We start from the raw sequence: 26,078 nt of genomic DNA, 5'->3' as shown, positions 1-26,078 counted from the left end.
TGCTTTAAAGGAGTTAGGATGGCTTCTCTGGAGCTATACAGCAAGGTAAGACTTTGATATGCTTTTTTAGAGTGATCTGCCCGTCATCATTTTTAGCTGCAAGGATGAATCCTTAAAAGAACCGTAATGATTTCGATACGAAAACACACTGCTGAAGGTGTTTAAAGGACATGTTGGGTATGTTTTTGTCATCCTTTTTCCAGTTGTGTACATTTTCATGAAATACATATCAGTGCCCAATTAATTGTATTTCCTTGTGTGTGATCTTAAACCATTATCAGGTTACACATGATAGTAGATGTACGCGACAAAAATCTTCAAAAACTTGGACTACTTTACTCCATATCTTTGTAAACTTGTTTAAAAATCTACACAATTATAGTAAAGTATAGATTATAACTTAATATGTCAAATTGACACCATAAGTAAATTAGAAATGTTAGAAGAACCTAATGACTAATCCCGATTCAGAGGAGGGTGACCAGTGTTAATTTTTAACACAGTTTAAGAGGCTTTTATGCTGATGGCTGACAAATGTCTTGCCTGGGTGGGTCAGGAAGTGTTTCATGTACCTGAAATGTCAGAACACAAATTGAAATGCATTTTGTGCACACCAAATGCATCCAGTACTCGCAGAGTGTGTTAACCTGCTGTATCTTTTTTCCTTTTTATTCAAGCTGATATTTTACATTTTCTGTTCCTTTGCTAGGGAGCGAGTGTGTGGATTCCTGACCCAGATGCAGTCTGGGTGTCAGCCCTGCTCCTGCAGGACTACAGTCCTGGGGATCCACATCTGCGGCTACAGCTCTCTAATGGACAGGTGGGACATGCTGACGACAGCATCCCTGGCAAATCAGTGGGAATGCTCATGTACCATGGTCCTTATAACACAGCAACATGCTACGCTTCAGTGTCCTTTATTTTTTTTTACAAAACTCTTTTCCATAATCTCTAACAAAAATCACTCCTGAGGCACCAGTTTAGCTCAGTGAGTAGAGCAGGCAACCCTTGCACAGAGGCAAAGTCCTCAATGCATTGGCCGCAGGTTCGACTCTGTCCTGCGGCCCTTTGGTGCATGTCATCCCCACTCTCTCTTTCCATTATTTCCTGTAACTCTTCACTGTCAAATCAAATAATGGCAAAAGGCCATAAAAATGATTTATCTAAAATCACTCCTAACTTATTTCTCCATTGGTAGGAGGCTCATTACCCGGTGGGGTCCACCTCCGATCTCCCACCGCTGGGGAACCCCGACATCCTGGAGGGGGAAAATGATCTCACAGCTCTCAGCTTCCTCCATGAACCTGCCGTGCTGCACAACCTGCGGGTTCGATTCCTGGACTACAACAGCATCTACACGTACTGTGGTGAGCACTGATTGGACAAAAGCAGATTTGCAAATACAGGGATGATCGTCTGAGTAAAGGTGGGAGAACAAGAGTGACAGATGTTCTTTGAGATATGCGCTGGCAAAGAGCCATGAACAGGCAGCTCCTGTGTGCTTCTGTCTCCACTTTTACAGCTCATAATTTTAACTGTTATGGTCGGGCAAAGGTTGAGCCAGGGAGGAAACTCCCTCACTGCCACTCACTGGTGTCCTAAAACTAAAAACGGACTTCTCGGACTTCAAACAAAAGCAATTTGTATTTTAAGCACATTTCTACACCAACACAAATGATATAGCTTTCTCAAAGTATTTAATTAAAGTCCATTCAATATCCACTCTAATGCTGATGTCACTTCCTGTTCCTGTTCCTCCAGGTATTGTGTTAGTGGCCATCAATCCCTACGACCAGCTCCCCATATACGGAGAGGAGGTGATTGATGCTTACAGCGGTCAGGACATGGGCGACATGGAACCTCACATCTTCTCTGTGGCAGAGGAAGCCTACCGCACCATGACCAGGTCAGAGGTCAAAGGCCAGAGGTCATTTTAGGACAACCATAAGCTGATTGCTAATGCTTACTTTCAACCTGACACAGTGAAAGTTACAGCATTAAGAATATTTCCTTTCCTACAACCCTGATGGCCTGAGCGTAACGTCACTCAATGGGATTTGATACTGATGCTGTCTGTGTGTATAGGGAGGAGAAAAACCAGTCCATCATCATCAGTGGGGAGTCTGGCTCGGGGAAAACCGTCTCAGCTAAATTCACCATGCGATACTTTGCTGTGGTTGGAGGAGCAGCACAGCAGACCAGTGTGGAGGAGAGGGTTCTGGCCTCCAACCCAATAATGGAGGTGATGGATCGCTGTACTCAGAGTAAAAGATTTTTCTCGTCATTTATGTTTTTTAAAGACAAAAACAACTCATTATTTTTGTCTACAGTCTATCGGGAACGCTAAAACCACTCGAAATGACAACAGCAGTCGTTTTGGGAAATACATTGAGATTGGCTTCGGCAGAAAAGGGGACATCATCGCAGCTAACATGAGGACGTATCTCCTGGAGAAGTCAAGGGTTGTTTTCCAAGTAAGCGCACAAGAGATGATAAAAGCATTTTTCACATGTAAGAATATTTAATTTGTTAATTTGTTATATGTTTTTGTGTCTGTCAGGCATCATCAGAGAGGAACTACCACATCTTCTACCAGCTGTGTGCCTCCAGAGAGCTGCCTGAGATGAGATCCCTGAAACTGAGTGAGATTTCTTCTCAAAACATTACCATGTCTGCACTTTTTCAAATCATAATCATATTATAATTTTCGTGCAGCATGCACTCTGACTGTGGTTTTGGGCTTTTCCTCCAGATGGTCCTGAGCATTTCCGTTACACAAGCCAGGGAGGAGAGATGCAGATTCCTGGTACTGATGATGTGGCGGACCTGGAGCGCACTCGCAATGCTTTCACCATTCTGGGTAGAGTATTTGCATGCAGACGTAAATAGACGCTTAATGTAAATTCTGAGATAGAGGTAGGATTTTTATTTAACTAAGTCATGCACTTTTTTATGGAAGTAAAGCAAAACATTGTTGGTGTGTTAAAACTGCAGGTGTGCAGCCTGACCAACAGATGGAGCTCTTCAGGATCCTCTCAGCTGTTCTGCACCTGGGAAATGTCAACATTCAAGCCAGTGGGAGAAGTGCTGAGCGGAGTTACATTGATGTGACTATATACACTTTTTTTAACTTTAAATCATCTTTTCTGTTTGCTTACCTGTAGCTCATCTTTTATCTGATTCCTTTGTTTCCTTAGGCAGACGACCGCTCTCTGGCTGTCTTCTCCAAGCTGTTGGGGGTGGAGGGACCTCAGATGGCTCACTGGCTGTGTCAGCGCAGACTGGCTGTAGGGGGAGAGATGCTGGTCAAACCGATGACTGGTCAGCAGGCTCTGGAGGCCAGAGATGCGCTGGCTAAACACATCTATGGCCAGCTGTTTACATGGACAGTCCAGAGGCTTAACTCTGCTCTGCGCACCCAGGGGGGGACGACCAAGTCTTTCATAGGGGTGCTGGACATCTATGGGTGAGTGATGAGCTTTGTGTCACCCCATCAGTCTGATGTGTGTTGGTAAAAAGTTGGACTGACAAGTATTCTCTCTCTGAGCAGGTTTGAGACTTTTGACCGGAACAGTTTTGAGCAGTTTTGTATAAATTATGCGAATGAAAAACTGCAACAACAGTTCAACAGGGTAAGTCATGTGACAGGAAGACATGTCTCTCTGTGCCTATGTGTTTTGGTTGTGCCTACAGTCACTGTTCTTGCACATGTTGGTAGTTAAATCAATTTTGTTAAACTGTGATACTTGAAAATATCATTACAAACTACAGGTGAGTTTAATTGAATGATGTTATAGCAAATACAGCAACAGATGTTTTTCCTTCAGTGTTTATTTCCTTCTTGCTTTCAGTTGAACAAGTTGATGAGCATTTTAACGCATGTGGGCCTGTTCTTACAGTGTGCTATACTTTCTAAGGGGTGAAAAGTTGTATTGTTCTAATTTTAGCAAACAATAACCTGTCTTTATCAAAGTTAAATAATGTAAGGGATACTGCTGCCCTGTCTTAGCCTCTCGGTGAGGAAGGAAACAAGTACAGACGGTCCTCACAGTGTCATGATCTGCTCTTTGTAGCCAAGCTCGCCTCACTGCAAACAGTTTTATCCATAAGATAGTCCTGTTGTCAGCCTCCTCAAATCCTCTGTTTTGAGTCATTTTGATTATTTGTTTTTTTTGTCTCAGTCTTTATGTTTCATTTTTGTTACTCTGTGCTCTCTTGCAGCATGTGTTCCACTTGGAGCAGGAGGAGTATGTGCGAGAGGAGCTGGCGTGGAGCAGGATTGAGTTCAGTGACAATCAGCAGTGCATCAACCTCATAGAGGCACAACTGGGCCTGTTTGATCTGTTAGACGAGGAGTGCAGGGTCGGTCATACTGTGTCCCTCTCGCCGTCTTTCTCTGTCCAGAGTCTGTTGTTCCAACTCTTAATCTGTCTCCCTCTAACGCACACATATACGCGTCTTTTAGCTCCATCTTAACATGAACATTTAAAAACAGCTATTTACTCTCTAATCAGTTATTTTCTTTTTGGACCGCTTTAAGTGATAGCGCTCAAGTCTCTGTGGTTATTATCTATGTTTATAATCAGATGCCCAAAGGTTCAGACGAGAGCTGGGTGAGGAAGCTGTACGACCAACACCTGAGCAGCAAACCCCACCCTCACTTCAGGAAACCTCGCATGTCCAACAGCGCCTTCATCGTCCTGCACTTTGCGGACACTGTGAGTCAGCGCACTGACTTTAGGAGAACTGGAGAGAAACTGCTGTAAATCTGTTTTTGGACTGTCTGATAACTGTTTGAAAAACAGTTTTTATATGAACTCTTTTCTCTTCCATCAGGTGCAATACGAATGTGACGGCTTTTTAGACAAGAACAGAGACACAGTGTTTGAGGAGCTCATTAACATTCTCAAAGCCAGTCAGGTACAGATGAAATTAATTAAGTTTGTTTAAATTATAAGAAACAAGTTGAACACTCACTTGTGCATGTGTGTGTCCTTGTGTTTCAGTCTGAGCTGGTGGCTGAGTTGTTCCAGCAGCAGGGAAACGTTCCCGCTGCGGCCAATGGAAGCGTTCGCTCGGGGAAAAGAGCCACCAGAGAGCACAAACTGACAGTGGGCTTCCAGGTGAGCTGCTTTGACTGCATCCTTTTGTTTCGTGATGGGCAGCGACGGGTTTGTCTTTAGATATTGTTAAATGCTTTGTGTTCATTGTGCTTGTGTTTTTGTTTCGTCAGTTCCGTCAGTCCTTACAGATGCTAATGGACACTCTGAACAGCACCACTCCGCACTACGTCCGCTGTATTAAACCCAACGACCTCAAAGAACCTTTTATGTATGTCCCTCTTTAGCTTGTGTTCATAAAAGTGCTTGTGCTGCCTTTGTTTTTCTTCTTCTTTTTGGCGTGTGCACCAAACAAACTAACGGCCTTGCTTTGTTAGGTTCGACCCCAGGAGGACTGTCCAGCAGCTGAGAGCCTGTGGGGTGCTGGAGACGATCCGCATCAGTGCTGCAGGTTATCCATCCAGGTACCGAGTATTTTCCACACATTCATCTTTCTATCTGCATTGGATGTAACTACATGAAATCAATTGAAATAGAATAGAACAAAGGAAAAGGACACAAGCACAATCTTAGATTTCTATTTGTTTTGTTTCCAGATGGACGTACGAGGAGTTCTTCAGCAGGTACCGTCTCCTGCTTCGAGGTCCTCAGAGCCAGGATCAGGCCCAGGCCTCGTGCAGGCAGGCCCTGCCTGAGCTCATCCCAGACCAGGACCAGTACTGCTTTGGAAAGACCAAAGTATTCTTCAGGGCCGGTCAGGTGGCTCTCCTGGAGAGGCTGAGAGCTGAGAGGTTACGAATTGCTGCTGTGATCATCCAGAGCCGGGTCAGAGGATGGCTGGCACGGGTTGCATACGCCAGTATCTGCTGGGCGACTGTCACTATACAGAGATACAGCAGAGGAGCGCTGGCCAGACGGTGAGGAGAGAAGAATACTGACAAATAGTGCCAGGTCTGATAAAGCAAAAATATAAACTACATTTTCTCTTAATTTCTGCTGCAGTCTGGCCCTGACGCTGCGCTACACTAAGTCTGCTTTAGTAATCCAGAAGACCTACCGCATGGTGGTGGTCAGACAGCTGTTCCTCATGATCCGACAGGCCACCATCACCATCCAGGCCTTCACCAGGGGCACACTGACCCGCCGCAGATATAGACAGGTGGGCATCTAATCTCAGCCTTAATCACCTTATTGAATAATCTCCAGCTGCACTTTTTTCATTCAAATTGCATTTCTGATTTGTCCTGCTGAAATATTTAAACTCTGTTCCCCCTCCTCAGCTGGTGGCAGAGAGGGCGGCTGTTTTGCTCCAGGCCAGCGTGCGCATGTGGTTGGCCAAGAAGGCGTACAGGCGTGTGCATGCAGCAGTGGTGTTCATGCAGTGCTGCGTACGCCGCAGAGCTGCCAGGAGAGAGCTGCAGAAACTAAAGTCCGAGGCCCGCTCAGTGGAGAAGTACAGAGAGCTCAACAAGGGCATGGAGGTCAAACTGATGCAGCTGCAGCTCAGAGCAGACCAGGAGGTGGGTGGATGGAGTTTGATCCTCGGATGTGGTCCAACATTTTATGTTCTATTGTCATGATAAAGTTGTGTTTGTCCAGGCCAGGGAGAGTGCAGCTCTGAGAGAGACCCTGCATGCAGAGCGAGAGTCCACAGGTGGTGAGCTGGAGGCTTTGAAGGCGACCATACAGAAACTAGAGAGCCAGAAGCAGGAGAAGCCGCCGCCCAGCCCCATCATCAGCGAGAAGGAGGTGGAGGAAAGGAGGAGAGCGGAGGAGAAGGCTGCTCAGGAGATCCTTCAACTCACACAGGTAGGTCTCCTACTTCAAGAATCACATGAAACATTTCAAACTGTGCTGGTGGTTGTGTCATTAATAGGACTATTTGTGTCATGATAAACAGATATTGCAAGATAAATTCATTCAAGTGTTTATTCTCGTTCTCCCGCATGTATTAGGAGCTGAAATCCCTGCAGAAAGAAAAAGACACTTTTTGCAAAGAGAGAGACGATCTCTCTGCTCGCTTGCTTGAACAAGAAAAAGCACAAGAAGGTAGATTGTCTTTGCAGCATCATATAGCCTGCATTTCATTTGTGGATCTCTCTGAGTTTAAATATTTTTTGCCGTGTGTGCAGAGTGTGTGCAGCAGGCTGTGTCTCAGGAGTGTGAAGCTCTGAGGGCAGAGCTGGATGAGGAGAGGAGAAAGTATCAGGGTCTCCTCAGGGAGTTCACCAGACTGGAGCAGAGATACGACAACCTCCGGGAGATGAGTCTGCTCACCGAGGTTCACAAACACTCGCACTGACACACTTAAATACTTCTACACCATCTTAAACTCCATCTCGGTTGCTGAGAGTGTTTTTTTCTCTTCTCTCAGCGCACAAAGGGCCACAGAAGGACAGACTCCACCCAGAGTTTGAGCTTGGAGCCTCTCTCCCCCACCCCACTATCTCCTGGGTGTCTCACCCCACTCTCCCTGTCACCCTTCCCATCTGCCTTCCCTTCTCCGGAGGTGGTCCGCCGGGTCAGCGTCACATCCCCCTCCTTGGAGAGGAAGCTCTCAATGTGGAGCTCTGAAACGTCGATGGTGAGAGATTAGTTATACTCATTTAGCCTTTGTATATTATTCATGCTTGCACTTTAACTTGATTAACTGTTTCCCTGTTTGCATGGGCAGGACCAGCTGATGGAGAGGATGGACGTAGCAAAAGACCCGGCAGTGAAGATGAAAGGGGAGGACCTGGCTCATGCTTACGACGCAGTACGAGTGGCCAACAAGTCAGTCTGTCACTCATATTCCCTACTGGTGTATCAGCCTGCTTTCCCTTTGATTGTTGCTATGATTTGTGTTTGGTACTGTGTGACCTTGTTTCTTCTCTCCACTTGCCTGTGTCAGGTTTCTGGAGAGCCAGCTGCGTGGTCAGCGCGGTCAGTGGGAGGAGGATCTGGAGGCTCTGAGGTGTCAGCTTAGCCAAGCCATCTCTGGTTGTTCCTCTGCTGCAGAAAGACAGGTACCAACTTATTGTGGTGCATGAAGGATACTGTTGAAAAACTGCACGTACTATGAAAAAACATGGCTAAATCTTTTTTTGTCCCCTGACCTGAATATGGTACCGTGCCCCCATTGTTCCCATCTTACTTTCTCCTTTACTATTCAGCACTTTTCTTTCTCCTCATGTGATTACATTAACAGCCAATAAAGTAAGAGCCAGTGGGTTCAGCTGCTTGTCAATCCATTTATTTAATGGTTTAAGCTTTTCTACTGGACGTAAATGTATTTGGGAGTATTTGCTAAAACCCGGAAATCAAACCTGTAAGTGTGTTTGTGTCTGAAGGAACTGCAGGAACTTGTAGAGGCCAGAGAGCGGGAGTGTGTCAGACTGAGGAGAGAGCTGAAGGAGCTGAAAAACACTGTCTCACTCAGACGACTCCTGGCACAAGGTAACATCTCATTGGGTCAACTATGAAGGCACCAGACATAATTTGACTGAACATCACAGAATGTAGCTGTATTTGTTTCATTCACTTATAATGCTGGGGTGATGTACTCCAGAGCTAATGAGTAAATACTTCATCATTATAGAAATAACATTCTTAGATAGTAGGTTTATTTATGAGCTTGAGTGCAACATGTAACCTATTAACCTTGCAGGTGTTATACACGATCCTACGTTGCTTTTTCAGTTGTCTGTGTTTGATGTTTTCTCTTCCTAGTTCTGCCATCATCTTTATCACCAGAGGCCCCCCTCTCTCCATCCCGACCAAAGCCAGCGACCGTCACTGGTTTGCTGGAATGTAGGAAGAGAGATGAAAACAAGCTCATAAAGAACCTCATCACAGGTGAGAGTGATACCTGTGTACTGTTCGATCACTGATCAGCTTTCAGAGACCTTTCTTGAAAGCAAACTGAACTAACAATTTCTAACATATTATAGAAAATAGGAATGCACATACTTATATATTTCTTTATAAATATCTAAGTTTAAAGGTTAGTTATTTGTGTTTTTTTCAGTGGCTAGGAAGTAAAAGTAGATATCTTATATACCAGCATTCGATATTTTGTTACACCTGCATTCTGTTTCCTGTTGACGTTAATCTAGAAAAAAAGCAGTTTGACATTTGATACATACAGGATGTTTTGAAGGAAACTCCTCTAGGCCTCAAACTAACACTTTTTTTGAGTTGTTAATTAAGCTGCTGAGTATTTTCTGGTCTATAAAGCTCAAAGAACACGTTTTGTCATATGGTAAAAGGTAATAGATGGACAGTACTTACATAGCGCTTTTCTCGTCTTCCGACCACTCAAAGCACTTTTACACTACACGTCACATTCACCCTTTCACACTCACATTCACACACTGATAGCAAAGGCCTAGGTGCCAATCTCCAATCAGCACATGTGGGCATTCATACACCAAGAGCTATACTTTTGGGAGCAATTAGAGGTTCAGCGTATTGCCCAAGGACACTTTGACATGTGACTCGAACCCTCAACCTTCCGATTAAGAGACGACCAACAGTACCACTGAGCCACAGCTGCCTCAATTAACAACTCAAGACCCCTATATCGTGAATTTATAACAATTCTATTTATGGTTGTGAGTATATGTGTAGAAATGGGAGTTTTGTTGCATTGCCTCTGAGTATGACATGACTCCCAAAAATAAACCTTTACTGTACCTACCTCTTCTAAAGCTGACAAACATGACCGTGTCCACTCTGCCTCTGCTGCTCTCTCTGTCCGTGGTCCAGACATCCGTGTTGACAGCGCCCTGTCTCTGCCGGCTGGCCTGCCTGCCAGAGTGGTCTTCCTGTGCGTTCGTCAGGCCGACTGCAGCGGAGAGCAGACTCAGGCTCGCTCGCTCTGCAGCGCGGCCGTCACTGCCATGAAGGCTGCTCTGAAGGTAACCTGACTTCTCAATCTGCTCGCTGCACCATATGGGTGAGGTTGAATGCATTACAGCAGATCAGCTCATGTCAGGTAGGATGACACTTATATTACAGAGGCGTCTGACATCTGACTTTGAAACACTTTTATGTGTTGTCCTGTGTGTGTGTGTGTCCAGCCCAAACAGTCAGGCCTCTTTGGAAAAGTTAATCAAAACAAAGCCTATATAAGTTTGCCACACAGATATTCATCATGCAACAATAAAAGCACTCAGATATTTTTCATTGGATCACTTTAAAAAGACGTTTTAACCCTTTTACATCTTTTGTTACTCTGCAGAAACATAGTAACGATATAGATATGTCCGCTCTGTGGCTGAAAAACGCCTGTCTGTTGCACGACCTGTTGACCCAGCACTCCCCAAAACAGGTAGGATAAAGAAGGTGTATTTATCATTATTTATAATTGATAATTTATAGATTAATTGATTACCAACATGTATGTATGATGGTTACTTTTCAGACCCTTGACTCAGACGACCTGGTTCCACTGACCACTGATCTGTCTGACTTGATCCGCGCTCTGAGTGACCTCTGTATCCAGGCGTATCAGCAGGTCCTCTCCATCACTGAAAAACGTCTACAAAACATCATAGGTACCACTGAAGGATGCTCTGAATGCTCATCTCCCCTCCACTTATCCTCTTACCTAACCTCCTTCTCCCTCCTCCCTCAGTCCCGGCTCTGCTGGAGAGCGAGACCATCCTCGGTTTGTCAGCCTCGGCCTCAAAGTTGGTGACGTCCAGAAAGCGAGCGGGCTCAGACCCCAGGCCTGTCGGAGGCGACGCTCCCACTATGGTGTCGGTGCTACGGGAGCTGGGAGCCCTTCACACCGCTATGACCCATCAGGCTCTGCCCTCCACACAGATGGAGCAGGCCTTCCACCAGCTCACCTACCTCATCTCTGCCTCGGCCCTCAACAGCCTGCTGCTGAGGAAAGACATGTGCTGCTGGAGTCGTGGCATGCAGATACGGTAGAAATACACACAGAATAAATCAGTTTAATTAATACAACAAAATATAACATATTTTGATTACATTTAAAATTATTATATGTAATTTTATAAGTGTTATTTAACTTAGGCATGTAAATAAAGTGTATCTAATTGAATTTAAGTAACTTTACTTTGTTTTTGATGTTCCAGTTTAATTACATTTATTTGTAACGTAATTAATTTTATAGAATTAGTACGCGATAATATATTATGTACAACCTAACTGTAATGGAATAATGCAATACACTATACATAAACTAACTACAGCCTCAAAGATGACCATAGAAATACCTGTGGCAGTATCACCACTGACTTATTCTACATAAGAAGTACTGTGTTATTGCTAACTAATCCATATGTCGCTTTAAGCTGCACCTGTGTTAAAGTGTTGTAAGTGAAAAGAGATTCTCTTTCCACTAAGCTACAACGTGAGTTTGCTGGAGGAGTGGCTGCGGAGCCGGGGTCTGCAGGCAGGGGGCGCTGTGGCCACACTGGAGCCCCTCATCCAGGCAGTTCAGCTGCTGCAGGCGGGGAAAAAGACCGACGCGGACGCTCAGGCCATCTTTCAGACCTGCACTGCTCTGTCCAGCCAGCAGGTGGCTCTCTGTCTATCTCCATCCGACTTCAACAGAGTATTTAAAGTGTGTTTAAAGTGTATTGACCTACCTGCTGGTTTCTGCTTGTTTAACAGATTGTGAAGATTCTGACCCTCTACACTCCACACAGCGACCTTGATGAAAGAGTCACACTGAATTTTATCCGTACAGTTCAGGTACTGTCCACAGCTACGAAGATTTATGTGTTATTATAGTAGTAGTAGTGTGTCTCATGTTAAAGTCTCTTGCGTTTGCTCTTATAGGGGCTTCTGAAAGGCCGCTCTGACGGTCAGCCTCCACAGCTCCTGATGGATGTGAGGCGAGTGTTTCCTGTCACATTTCCCTACTCGCCTCCCCCCGGCCTCCACGCTGAGCAGTTAGTCATCCCAGACTCCCTCAAGATCTCCTTTCTACGGAGAGCCTGAAGAACAGGATGCACAGACTCATCAGCAGGGTCTCTCTGGAGCAAAGATATTCATGTTTGAGCAAATTTAACTCCCGACACGCTGAATTTAGTCCTTTGATATTTAAAGAATTTCCGGGAATCGTTGTGAGTTTAATTCCTGTCAGATTATTTGGAAGTGGCACTAACTTGTTTAATTAATATGTTAATTATTGAAGATATTTCTTTAAAAAATGGGGTGTAAAGATTTTAATACCTTTGAAAAGTAGTCATGTAAGAAATAGCCAAAGTGCAGCAATATCTCAGTGCAGTTTGACAAACAAAGAATGAAATGTAGCTTCTTTTTTTTATCATATTTTATTGGAAGCAGAAACACAATGAGACTGCAGTCCCGGTAACCTCCACCTCCAATAAGAACAACCAGAATAAAAAATAACTCAAAAAATTAGAAACATCTCGTGTATAAAAAAATTCTCATGCGAGTACTTTGTACCACTACACATCATCAGTAATACATATTTATATATTCACAAACATTTGAAAAATAGAAAACAAGAATGAAATATCAAAATAAAAGGAGACAACAATTGGCAGTTAACATCAAGTAATTATGCGTGCTGGCACAATACATTTTTTTCTTTTTGTTTTATTGTTCCTATCATGCACCTTTTCAAGGACAGAGCCGGCGTCACTGTGCAGCCGTCTGTCTCTCTGTCTCTGTCTTTCTGTGTGGCCTGGTCAGCGAGACAGAACGGATCATGCACGTCTGTCCGCTTTGTGTCCGTGTGCTTTTCATTGTGCTTCTACATTTTACCTTCTGTGTGCACTCCTGTTTCACATGCCAGTCCGATAACCCAACACGAAAACTGTGCCTCCGAAGGAGGAGGAATCCCCTCATCTAAAGTTTCATTGTCAACAGCAATAAAGAAAGATTTGACAGTTGTGTACCTGTTTTTAATGTTTTTAAAAGACTGTGCAGATGTCCCCTTGAATGAAAGACCCTGTACACACAAGAGAGAGATACATGTTTATATATAGCTCCTTAAATTTGTATAATCTATAGGAATGTTAAAGATATAATCTCCAAGATTTTCATTTAAATAAATGTCTGTCAAGTCACCATCGCCGAATGAGGTAACACAATGGTGATTGAGCCTATGGCCCGCTGATGAAAGCCTTTGCATTTGCAGAATTACAGACTGGGTATCTGGTGCGACTTTCGCAGAAAAATATCACAAGCAGCGCCCAGTTAGTGACGTGTTTTCCATCACCCAGCAGTGGTTGGTCTGCCAGAGAGGGTAGGCGGAGCTAAGCGGCTGCTTTTCCGGTCTCTGCAAGTGTTGTGAGTAAACGGTAATCTACTATGGCTGAACAAACAAAAAGAAAAAAAGAAGAAACAAATTCAACGCTCAGATGAAGGCAAACAGGCTAAATAGGAAAGCGCCCGTCAGCGAGGAAAATCAAGAGTTACAACCGTGGACGTCTGGTTATCTGGGAAGTGTACCCCCACAATTGCTGTTTATCACCATAAGGTGCTGCCAAATAGAACAAAACTGAGATCTTTGAGATTATAACTTTAATAATGCTAGTGTTAAAATAAGGCTCCTAATCAAGCCCATTATATTGTCAGATTAGTGTTTGTTACTCATCTCCAGTATGCACACGGCCTTCCTTTATCTTTCAATAATCGCTACATATCCAGATTGGGCACCAACACACACATAATCCCCCAAACTGCCCAGTCAGTCACCCAGAGCAAAATTCAAGTCTACAAAAGAGCAGCAAACTTCACTACACGTACTCCGACATGTTTGTTACATCCGAGCTATTTACAACGTCCAACGACAACAATCGATCTCCACCCTCCACCCGCTGTACAAACAAAGCTCCGTCTCCAACCGCCGCTGTCATATTTGGCCCGTTACGATAGAGACAGCATTTACAACATATCAGACAAACACTTGTGCTGATATAAGAAGAAGAATAATCCACAATGTAAACATTATAAGACTGCTTTAAAAATGACTCGTCTACAGAGCTTTATAGGTTAGATGCATAGAGTTCAGTTCTTACACCTTGTTCAAAAGAGGGGGCCTGTTCGATGAATGGTTCACGATCAAGTGCTTTAAGGGTAGAGGCAGGTGGGATAAAAAAAATCACCCTGTTATTATTTAACTTGGAGCTTTGAAGTCTTCTTCAACATCATGTCCTTTTTTAATCACAAGAACATACAAATCTCTCATTGATCACTAATCTGTTTTAAAGTAAGGGCATTCATAAACATAAGTGACTTAAACATGAAGTCAGAACTTCTTGTTTCCTACATCGACGATTTGAAGCCTTGATGTGTTATTCCTGTCACTGAAAATCAAGTAAGCTCAGAGTGTAACTGTGATATTCTGGGTGCATTAAAGACCCTGTGCTTCTAAATCACGACATCTCTACCAAACTGTAGGCCCTCTTTGAAATGTCAGAGCCAGACCTGCTGTGGTCTGGATCTGCAGCCCTTTAGCGGAGGTCTGACTGCTCAGTGTGAGGGAGCAGACTCACAGCACCTGCAGCTGGATCAGTACGGATCATGGGTGGTGGATCGTTAGTGATTTTTGATCGCCCTGGGGTGCAGAGAGTGTGTATTCTTTTTATAATCTCTCTGAATGCAGGTTTCGATCTGGCAGTTTTTTTAACACAGGTGGTGACAGCCAAGTTTTTCGTCTTCTGTCATATATAAGTATAGGGCCGTGTAGCCGTGGAATGTTTTAAGTAACAACAGGTGAAAGTAAAACTCTACTCTGAGTGTGAACGCCCCCCTTCTGTGTGATGCTCTCTGCTTGTGACGGCTTCCTGTGATTACATCTGCAGGTAACAGGCAACACGGGCGGCTACATGAGGTCAACATTAGAACATCTTACAAACACACTCACATACATAGAAAGTCTGATGAATCACAGTGCTCAAAGGCGTGTTTTCATCAGATTCATCTCTATACAGTCGCTGTATAGGAGTCAGACAAACTGCACGAGGGTCCACGAGACAGAAGGCATTGTGGGTGTCAGGCAGTGTGCTCTGTTACAGGGTAGACGGACGAAAAGACGGACAAAGACAATCTTTCAAGTACTACGCGTCCATCGAGTAATCCTGCATATAACTCTACATATGTCCTTTGTATATTATCTATAATGATAAATAGAATTTATTTCAATATAAATATAATTTGAAAGAAAGTTAAAATTATCATAACTAAATATTGCTTTGTTCCCGTTTTATATCTGGAATGTTTTCGGCTGCATGCAGCCGTTATGTTGTCGATAGGTCGTTTGACAGTTGGTCCTGTTGTGCTTAGGGCTGGTCTTGGCAGATTTCAGGGATTATCTGTTGGCACTTGCAGCCCCTTTCTCTGAGCAGATGCAGGCCAGGGAAGGGAGAGGAGTGGAGAGAAGAAGGCAGAGGAAATGAGAAAAAAAGCTAAAAATTATAAGGCTACAAGATACTTCTTACCCTAACTATGAAATCAGGGTTTGCTTGTGTGTTTTTGTGTGTACTGAATGGCATTACTAACCTCTATGGACAGAGGAAAGTTGATATAGGCTTTATGATTAAACTGTGTATTGTTCTTCAGAAGGATTGCTGATAATATCTGCAACAATAAAGACATTGGTGCTCTTTGAAGAAAATTAGTGATGACTTTTCAGCTCTCTGTCCACTCTCTTTCCATTGTAATGAATGTATTTACAGCACTGGTTGCGGTGACTGTGTCTTATCTGTGCTTTTACAACACTGGATCTTCAGGGCAGTGGCTATAGCAGTGGCTCAGAGGAGCTCCAGGGCAGTAGATGGCGATGTCTGATCGAGCCTCAGACGGGTTGTTTTGAATCACGTCTCTTAGCCGCGGCCCTCCTCTGCAGAGCGCTGGTCGGACTTGAGCTTGACGAACTCCTTGGCCACGTCGTCGTTGTTGCGTTGGGAGAGGATGCGCAGGACGGTGAGGCCTGTCTCGTCCATGTGGATGCGTTTACCTAGCGGCAGCCAGCAGGCGGCGCTGCCTTTGGAGGCCAAGTCCTTCAGCTGCAGGACGGCCATGCCCACGGTGCGGTCCTCTCGAGCGAAACAGTAGTCCTTCACACATACCTGCAGCTCGTAGCACTCAGGACCCACCTCGCTACTCAGGGTGCTGCGGTGGAGAAGGGAAAAGATATAGCACCTTTAATACAAACATGACACCCAAAGGTCTTCACAAGGGAACAGCCAGGCAGAAAATAAAAACAAACATATATATATATATTTTTATGTTGATGATACTCAACTGTAAATGATTAAGAATGTAGAAACCTACAACCAATTATCAGCGTCATTACTCACAAGGTGAAGGTCTCATTGTATTTGGGAGCCCAGCTGTTGTTCTTGGACTTGGTGGCGTACTTCCTCTTCTTGTCGCTGAGGTGAGGCCCGATGATGAAGACCTCCACGAAAGGCCGAAAGATTCCCTGCGTCTGCCACCTCAGGTCATTGGCAGCCACCACTGAGACGAAGAGAGGAGAGAGGAGAGAGAGAGGGAAAGAGAGTAGGAAGGTGTGGGTGAGAGAGAGAAACAGAGACAGAGAGAGAGAGATGTGTGGAGGAAATGTGTGAAAAATGAGAAAATTCAGAACAAGAAAATACTGGCTCTCCCTCAGGTCTCAGTTCAGATAGAGAAAGAGGAGGAATGGGATTTATTTGATTACAAAGTCACATTTTTCTTTGGCAGCTGAAAAGCAGTCAGGAACAGGCTTAGTATATGCCAGTGACATATCACAGCACTAATTTATTCTCCTAGGACTGGAGATTTCTACATGCATAGGCTTGTGCCTTTGACATTTGAAAATGTCTCTCTAAAGCTGTCACTCATTTCCCCCAGGTCTTGGTGATCGTTTATACTCTTATACTGGATACAAAAACCAATTAAAACCACTTGACTACACACAGATCTCGATTATGTATGTGACTTTTTAATCCGGATGGCTCCTCCAGTCAGTGTTGTCTCAGGTGTGAAATATTATGGAAATACTTGCTCAAACATGTATGTTCTCGTCCCTTTAAGAAACACCGCCTCTACAAGCCCACTTTCTTCTGATTGGCCAGCTCTCTGAAGCCTGCTGAGGCTTCACTTTGTGACCTCACAAAGTGCAACGTGTAGAAAGAACTGTGAAACCTGGCGTTCACAGCAGCCTGCAGACTGAGCTGAGAAGCCTGGGGATTACTCCAACATACTTTTACCTACAGGTTTGAAACTTCACCCACGTTTAGTCTGGACATCCAACATTGTAACATTATATATATTTCTTAAAATGTGAAACAGCACAATACGCCCTCTTTAAATGTCTGTGCTTCTGCTTCATTGTCTTTTTTTTGTTGATCTGTGCCAAATAATCACATTAATCGTCTTTGATTACATGTTGTCAAACAGTAAAAAAGAGGTTTTCTAAGGAGTTGAGTACTTTTAAAAAGGCACTGTGCTGTGTTTTTTGCTTGTTTGTTCTGTTTTTGTTTGTTGGTTCCTTTCTTTGTTCAATCAATGTTGTTCGTTGCTATTGATGTTATGTGTGCATTGCTTATCCTGCCTCTTTTTCTCTCATTGGATATAACTCTACTCTGTTTAATGCACCTTCAAGGGGCTTCTCCTTATACTGTCAAAGTACTAGTTTGCCTGTGCACTGTATTTATGTCTGTATGGTACACATTTCATGTGGTATCTTATAAAAACAATAAATAAATAATACTATTTGTCAGACGATGCAGGTCTGAATTACTGGTTAAGATTGATTTGTTCGTCCTACGCGTCCTTTAGGGAGAGAAAAGAAAAGTGAATATTCATGCACAGTCATCTGCTCATTATGAAACTAGTAATAAATTATTTAAAGATGAAACACTGGTGACTTAAGCTGTTTTTAAAGATTTTGGGTTAATTAGAGATTTACTTTATCAATATTGTTTTTTATCATCTTTGGTTTGGTAATATTAGTCTTAGGGACTCACACATGCTGGTTTGAGGCTTCAATACTGCTGAAAAAACGTCACACCTGGTCTGGTCATCAATATTTCTGCAGGGCGTTTATAGCCGCCGCTGCTTCAGATTTCTAGAACGTGTCCTGAAGTCGCAGAGATTTCCACTCCAAATCAACGGTGTTCGCCCGCTCTCCTCGTTGAGGAAGAGCACTTACACAGTGACAGGAGTCACAGGACGTCAATCACACGTGAAGTCGTGGCGACCAAATAACAACTGCGGGACCAGTTTACTCCTCACACAGTGTTCTGACGGCAAAAGAGGGTCCTTTCCGCATCACTGACATCAGACGCTCTCTGTCCACACAGAATCATATGCAGTTCTAATACGCATGTAAACAATCCACGTGCCTATATCAGCTGTGCGCTCAATATCAAACTTTCAGCTCCCTGGCGATCTCCCTCCAGCCCAATGCCACAATATTGTATTGAAATGAGGAGGTATTGTGTATCTAACTCTGTATGTTCCTACTGTAAATGCATTGATCGTCGCTGTTTAAAAAGCTTATAAAAGGAGATGTCATTTGGTAACGATCGATCAATTGTTTTGATTGGTATGTCATTAATAACGTCCCTCGTGCACACGCGGCTCACGTGCTGAATTGCGAGAGAAAATATTTGACTTTTGTGACTGAATTAAACAGACTGCTGATGAAGACAGTCAACACAGCAGACAGAGAGACAGACAGAACGAGGGGGCGGGGCCAGCAGCTGTGCAGAGAACAGAGGTGCAGGTGTGTTGGGGGACTGAAGCAAAGCAAAGAGATCAGATTAAAGTAGATTGTGAATTAAAACTGAATAAGGTGTAAGTAAGAGATAACCATCTAGAAAGAGGGAAATCCAGAGTGAGTCTACATGTGATTAATTAATTACAAAGCCCGTAATCAATGAGATGATTTTGTAAAATCACCTGACAGCAATAGTTTTGACATGATGTGCGCAAAAACCTGGGTGGTACTGGGTGATCTCTGATGGTTACTGGATCATAATACAGTTTAATGATGTAAACAACCTTTTGCTTTACCTTTGACTGTGACCTTGTGCTCTCCTGTGTTGGGGTGAGTGAAAATCTCAACATGGATGGACACCTCTCCGACAGCATCGTCCACCCCAGAGCCTGACAGAACAGAAAAGAGAGAGTGAGTTATTATCTCTGAACATGGAAACATGGACCCTTAGTGCTCCTATCACAGACCAAACACTCTCCAAACCACTGTGCCCTCTTTGCCAAATTCTCCTCTTCATTTTTAAAGGTTACAGACCAACTCCATTTCAATTTTATGAATTGAGCATTGAAATGGATTTGTCTAAACCCTTCAGATAATACATACAATTTTGACAAGGCAAACATTCCTTTATACTGAAGTAATGGCTGAGTGACAGGAGAGCTTTGTTGAAGGCACAGGGATCTGCTTGTGCATATGTTGTGGTCTGGAAGTGGACAGTCAGACAAAGCTGCTATGAGTGGGCATAAGTGTTTGAATATGGAAAGTGCTGCAGCAAACTGTAATATGTTTACTGATGAACATGTGAAACCTTCGAGCAGCAAAACATCTCTACAACTCTCCTCAAATAACCGTATTAATACTTTCACTGAGACATTCTGCATTATCATTACACTCTCTGAACAGCCTCTGTACAGATTCAGTGACCGAGAGGTAGTAATTTGGATCCAGTGAGGACAGTAATTTGTGCCCACTCATAGACGCGAGGTGTCTGTGAGGATGCAGGGTGGTTAGAAAGAGTCAGAGAAGAGAGAGAGGCTGGAGGTCATCTGACAGTGAAGATCCCCTGACATAGATCAGGTCAAAACATGCTCAGATGGATCTAGACAGGTGGACACACCCATTCCTTGGTAAACACTTTTACCCAAGCATGGTCAGAGGAGGGAGGAGAGAGGGGAAGGAGAGAGGAGCAGTCCATCCTCTCAGATCTGTCGGTGAAAGATGGCACGACTTTACCAAACTCTCTAAATAGATCTGTACTTTGGGAAGACGCACATGTCTGGAGGAGTACAATTCAAGAACAAATCCATATTTTTATACCTTATATTGTCAGGATGCTTCTCCACAGTGGAGTTTTACCCTTGCTGCTTCTATCTACCACATACAAAGGACATTTTTGCATGTATGTAGGCCTTGAGGTAAACTCCTCCTTTTCCTGTTAAAGGGGTTTGGAATGTTTCCTTATGGTATATCAAAATCTTGTACAGGGTGTAAAACCTTTTAAGGTTATTGTGATGTTTTGCTATAGAAAAAAACCCTACTTACTTTACTGATTTACTACTCTAATAAATATGATTAGGATTTAAATAGTTAAAGATATAATCTCAAAGATTTTCATGTAAATAAATGTCGTAAGTCACTATCTGTCACCGAATGAGGTAACACAATGCTGATTGAGCCTATGGCCCACTGATGAAATCCTTTGTATTGGCAGTATATGGTATTATTACAGACTGGGTGTCTGTGGCGACATTCCCAGAAAAAATCACAAGCGGCGCCCAGTTAGTGATGCGTTTTCCATCACCCAGCAGTGGTTGGTCTGCTAGAGAGGGTGGGTGGAGCTAAGCGGCTGCTTTTCCGGTCCCTGCAAGTGTTGCGAGTAAACAGTAATCTACTATGGCTGAACAAACAAAGACAAGATCGATGACTACAGATACAACTTCAAAAATAAATGAAAATCCAAAGAAAAAGAAACAAATTTGACGCTCAGATGAAGGCAAACAGTCTAAAAAGGAAAGCCACCGTCAGCGAGGAAAATCAAGAGTTACAATCGGAACCAACCGTGGACGTCTGGATATGAGGGAAGTGTACCTCCCGCAATTACCGTTTATCGCCATAAGGTGCCGCTAGAGAGAACGAACCTGAGATCTTCGAGATTATAACTTTAAGGTATTTGGAGAACTGGTATTTGTTTTGTATTTCAACCCTAAATACCAAAATCAATTTAATTTCGTTCATGCCCTTTCCAAGACAACTCTGGACCTGGACCCAAGTTCAGGTCTTGGGGTCCTTGACTCCGTTCTTGTAGCTGTTTAAGTGTAAAGTAAACAGTGATGGCTTCACTCAGGCTCCAACTCTTTTGTCTGGGAGGGAGACGATGGACAAACCTCTCCTCAGTGTCTTGGTGTGGTTTTCGTGCTGCATGTGAACAAGTGGTTAAGATCCACATACAACTCCAGCGTGATACAGTGACAGATGGACATTAATTTTCAATGTTTTAATTAGTGTGTTCACTCTGTCAACGGTATCTTTGTGGTGAAGACCAGCAGCCTGTGTGTGTGTGTGTGTGCGTGTGTGTGTGTGTGTGTGTGTGTGTGTGTGTGTGTGTGTGTGTTTTCAACCAGCCGCCCACTAAACAAGGTGTCTGTGGGAGTTAGACGGCAGAGTGTTCCTGGCATGCTGCTCCCTGCATCTCTCCAGAGAGCATTATGGGATTGTTGCTCTCGCTGCCAACAGGACCAAAGAGAGCAGCAGTCATCCATCTGGCCTTGTCTCCTCTGTGGAGGATGGCCATAAAAGATGAGAAAGAAACTTTGCTGGCCTGGAGGCAGGAAGATGTTGCCAAGAAAAACGCAGGCTTTTCTTCTCCAATAAATAAACACAGCGATCAGAGGTGCAAATCTTCTAACATATTGCAAATCTTCACCGGAAATAAAAACTCAAACTTGCACTGTGATTTTTCCAGAGCGTCACCCGAGCTCTCTGCATATTAACTAATGACCCCTGACCGTTTCTTATTCAAATAATGCAGCTCACAGCTTGCAGTGTGTAGGACTGACAGTCATCACTGATCAGCAGCAGTCGACTGCATAAGAAGAAATTCCCCTGAGCTTTGTTCAGTCGTCCTGCTCATCTGTGATTCAGCCACTGTAAAATGGTCAGAAAAAAATATGCAGCGAAACCTGCTTGGTAGAAAATTAATTTGCATCATCGTTACTGTCAAGGACGTGCAGCATCTGGCAGGAAGTCTAAACACATACTGAAGATAATCTCTACCTTTGAAACAGAGAAAGAGCATAACCTTCTGAATTTCAGAAGCGTCTGTATTTAAAATTTGAAATCCAATCATTACTCAGATTTGTTCGGTGAAGTTTCAATAAAACTCTTCACGATATTTAAAAACTAGATTCCACATTGTTTGAGAGGTCCTTTATGATAGAAAACTATAAATAACTATATTCAAATTGCTTAAAGAGCAGCTCCAGTCATGTTTAAAGACATCAAATGCTCTGCTTGAAATAATAAATTGTGTTTGATATGTTTTTTCTGCAAAATTAATTTAATTACCCTGTAAAAATCCTCCCGAGGCATCTCCTCCTTCTCCCTTATTAAAAATTCCTGAATCTGCATAATCCTCGCCTACTATGCAAATTTCCAACCGCCCCTCTGTTGTGAAAACAAAACAAATCTCTGCCATCGTTTGGTGGGGACTTGTTGAAACTTAGCTAGCTTGAAATGTAGTCATTACTTGTTGTAACATTAACATTAGTAGTCAGTAGTGAGTTTGCAAAAATTACGGTGACAGTTACAGCTGACTTGCACATCGCCGAAGTGGTTGCCATAGGTTACACATAATGATATGCATAGCGTCACGCCGTCCATTAACGGGATTGGCTCTTTAGGTTTGTGACGTCTCAAACCTGCCAATCTGAAAACGTGTTGTTCAGCCTGTCCTTGGTACACTGCAGTTTAAAAGCAGACAGGCCCAGCCATGGAGATGACTGCTTATGTTGTCCCTGATATGTCTTGTAGCACATGGAGATGTTAACAAGGTTAAACACTTGAGTTTCACTGGAGGGAGTCTTTAAATTTGTCGTTTGTTGGCCCTTTAACTTATGGCAAGAAAAATGAATACTACAGCGCTTTTGGAACTGGTGAAATCAGAGAATCAGCATTTGAGTTTCAATGGATTTGATCAGACTTCTGTAGTGTCAGGCTACGTTCTGTCAGTCATGCGATCCAAAAAAGAGAAGCTCAAATATGCCTAAATCCCCAAGATTTTAAACCAAATTTTGATTCCAGTTTTCAGCAGTGGTATAAAATCTTAGGCAAACAACCCAATTTGATATGCAATATAGTTTTATAAGTCTCTTTCTGGAGCTGTAGCCATGTCAAATACTAAAATACTGTACACCAACAGTGTGCTGGAGATTATGCAGCATCAAATGAAACAAGACGTCATACTAAGTCAATACACAAACACTTCAGCTGAACGCACACATTCCTGCATCATCCTGTGTGAGTGTCTGTGAGCGAGAGTCAGCTCTTTTGATATTAATCTAAAGTGACAGAAATCAGACCACCTGACCAGAGGGACTGCTTCTGATTGGCTTAATCTATAGAGGGGGGTGGATGAGTTGAGCACCCTTCCTCATCATTGCTGCAGGGAGAGCCGCTCTGCACGTGGGAGCTGTGTTTGTGTGTGTGTTTGTGTCCATCTCTCTCTGTGTGTTTGTGTGTGATCATAGAGCAGGCAAGGACAGGAAGCCCTCCCAGACAAACTGAGCCAGCAGCCATCATCTTCTTCAAAATAATCCTCGCCCTCTTCATCGCTGTCTTTCACTGCAGACACAGCGTGATGAAACGTGGGGGATTTCCTCTCGTCGGTTCTCCTCGCTGGAGACCGACAATACACTGATACACTGAGCTTCTGCTTCAACAACCTTAAGGACGATCTCAGTCAGTCACATTTGCTCTGCTCAGTCACTCTCTTCTTGCACACGTGTAAACACACACACACACTCACACACACACACACACACACACGGCCCGCAGGCCTCTTTGTGACATCATGCTGGATCAGGATTCTTCCACACTTTAATGCATTTCTCTTCTCTTTGTCTGATGTCAGCACATCATGCTTCAGCATCTGCGCATACATACAGTCCGTGTATGTATTCAGTGCAGCTCCGTACATTCAGACATCAGTGTGTTCTTTACATGCATGAATGCATAAAGTCTATGCTCTTATTGTACAGTATGTTTGTGCAAAGTAATGCAGAGGTAGAGAGAGGAAGTATGTTCATTTTGTGCATTGCATTTGTCTGTTGGGATGAGTTTGAGCAGGCAGGGGGAGTTTCAGGATGCACATGGTGAGGGTGGAGGGTGGAGGGAGTTGGGCTTTGGTTTTGGAGGCTTTCTGTTAGTCCTGGTTGTCTCAGGGCCTGAGCCTGAGTGTCACATACCCTTTTCTGGGTAAACATCCTCACTAGTGGTGAACCTGACCCCCTTCCCGCCGAACACTGACCCACAGATGGGACAGAAGGAGGGAGTGGACAGAAAAAGAAGAAACACGTAGAAATATGAGGTTTGCAGAAAGTAGAAAAACAGACCAACATTTATGAGCCGTGTCCTGAAAGATGAGAGAGGGCCTGACAGGTAAGTTGTTATTTTTAAGCTCTTAAATTCTCCTGATCTGCTGCACAATCCTGCAATACTTAAACAGATCTACTGCTGTAAAAGCGTCTGGCTCCATGAACTGCATGCTTTTTTGCTGATTAAAATTTCAAACTATCTTCCACTGGCTGTTCTACCAGTGGTGCTCAGGGACAGTTTGTCAGCATCAGCGCTTCCGCAGAGATGATGGTTGTTATGCAGCCATCTGACTGTAGGATGGAGGCTGAGCAGCCAGAGAAAAGAGGGGGAGGGTATTTATTCTTTCATTGCAAATAGCTGTCAGATCACGTAAAGAAGAGTCTCTGTGTTTCTGGAGGCTAACTACCAGGAGACTCAGCATTTCAGAGCGGAGAGCAAATATTACGTAGCTACAGCGTTCATGCTCTACAAAGCATGTGAGATATTGTCAGGATACAGAGATGAGCATTTGGGAAACCCTAACGTCAACAGAGGGGCGGGAGACACTGAGCAGAGTAACTCCTCTGAGAAAGCAGAGCACAAACGTTGATTTAATGATCTCAATCTGAAAATGATGTAACAATAGAAAAAAATAAAGATAATACAGAGAATAAAAAGTCTCTTAGAGAGAGTGAAGATCATTAGGTTACCTTGTGAGGTCTGTGACTGGACAAAAGTCTTAATGAGTTTGTCTGTCGCCTGCGTGTAGAGCGACAGGGCATAGTGGAGCGACAGGAGGTCAGGACTCTTCTCCAGGAAGGTCTTCTTCAGACCCACACCACCAGCGTGGAAATATTGCTAACATGCACAAAGACAGACGGACGAAGGAGAGGACAGCTGCTGACTCAAAGAAGAGAAGGCATTTTGTGGGGAATAAGAAAATAATTCATAATGTTAAGTCATTCATTCAGAGCTGCATCTCTCTTACTGTTAGTGAACTACTATTATTTGGAAATTATTTTGATGTTGACTCTATTTGATCAAAAATATCAAATGTTTCATAATTACAGGTTCTAAAATGTGTGAATCAGCTGATTTCCCTTGTCTTATATAAAGTGAATATTCATGGGTTTTGGACATAATCTTAATTTGAAATTTGTAATTGGCAAATATTCCAATAATGGAAAGTAACTGTAAGGATGAGGATATTTTTTTATGTTATGCCATTACATGGTATACATGAAAAGGAACAAAATAAAAAACTTAGGTCCCAGTCCAGGTAATAGCATCATAATCAACAAAGGAACTCTTTGTTACAGCCTTGAATTAACTCGAGCATACTTTGTTAAAATATATGATGGTTGTTTCCTCTGTTGCAAGAGTTGCTAGTGATTCTGGACCATAGACTGTATAAAAAGATGGACGACATGACAGCTCCCTAAAAGTGAAGCCAAAACATTTGGAGCGCCCCCTTCTGACTGGCTGCAGTATAGGTCATAAAGCCCGCCTCCTCCATGTTATCAGATAGGACATGAGTCAAACTATAAAATCCAAATACACGTCAAACACATTTTTCTCAAACATGGTTTCTGTCATTATAGTTAGTTCTTATCATGCTGATTTATGTCCAAGTGTTCAGGTTTAGTTTTAATTAGTTATTTGATAAAAAGGATGATTGACAGCTCTGTTGACAAATACGGCTCCTTTATCTGTTCTAGATTAGAGGAGAGGAGGAACGGTGAGAG

General features: G+C 43.4%; 2 protein-coding genes across 3 annotated transcripts in view; one reads left to right on the top strand and one right to left on the bottom strand.

Moving 5' to 3' along the window:
* The first annotated feature begins 18 nt into the window (after positions 1-18).
* On the top strand, positions 19-12,020 carry LOC138606933 (unconventional myosin-Va). The gene is made up of 35 exons (XM_069679411.1): positions 19-45; positions 710-820; positions 1,199-1,367; positions 1,762-1,906; positions 2,086-2,242; positions 2,331-2,474; positions 2,561-2,642; positions 2,753-2,860; positions 2,995-3,107; positions 3,198-3,466; positions 3,551-3,632; positions 4,222-4,362; positions 4,587-4,718; positions 4,837-4,920; positions 5,007-5,123; positions 5,234-5,331; positions 5,438-5,524; positions 5,657-5,977; positions 6,063-6,219; positions 6,341-6,580; positions 6,660-6,869; positions 7,016-7,109; positions 7,193-7,341; positions 7,435-7,644; positions 7,735-7,835; positions 7,954-8,068; positions 8,393-8,498; positions 8,772-8,897; positions 9,810-9,961; positions 10,285-10,374; positions 10,468-10,600; positions 10,681-10,978; positions 11,421-11,595; positions 11,691-11,771; positions 11,859-12,020. The coding sequence occupies exons 1-35, from the start codon at positions 19-21 to the stop codon at positions 12,018-12,020; spliced, it is 4,986 nt and encodes a 1,661-aa protein (XP_069535512.1).
* A 316-nt stretch (positions 12,021-12,336) lies between these two features.
* Positions 12,337-26,078, bottom strand: part of unc13a (unc-13 homolog A (C. elegans)) — a 54,222-nt gene continuing 40,480 nt past the window's right edge. The window contains exons 39-43 of one of the 2 annotated variants that reach the window (XM_069679458.1): positions 25,044-25,191; positions 24,225-24,281; positions 19,059-19,151; positions 16,355-16,514; positions 12,337-16,166 (exon numbers count right to left, since the gene is read on the bottom strand). In XM_069679458.1, coding sequence (XP_069535559.1) covers positions 15,878-16,166; positions 16,355-16,514; positions 19,059-19,151; positions 24,225-24,281; positions 25,044-25,191 — 747 coding nt within the window. In that variant the 3' untranslated portion in view covers positions 12,337-15,877. The remainder of the gene's footprint in view (positions 16,167-16,354; positions 16,515-19,058; positions 19,152-24,224; positions 24,282-25,043; positions 25,192-26,078) is intronic. The other variant, XM_069679459.1, reaches the window with a different exon arrangement.

Source organism: Semicossyphus pulcher, unplaced genomic scaffold (genome assembly GCF_022749685.1).
Source record: "Semicossyphus pulcher isolate SPU_LCO1_2020_fin unplaced genomic scaffold, fSemPul1.0.p SCAF_4, whole genome shotgun sequence".
In the NCBI taxonomy this organism is placed as follows: Eukaryota; Metazoa; Chordata; class Actinopteri; order Labriformes; family Labridae; genus Semicossyphus; species Semicossyphus pulcher.
Note: the sequence above shows the minus strand (reverse complement) of the source record. Positions and strands in the feature narration are given on the sequence as shown.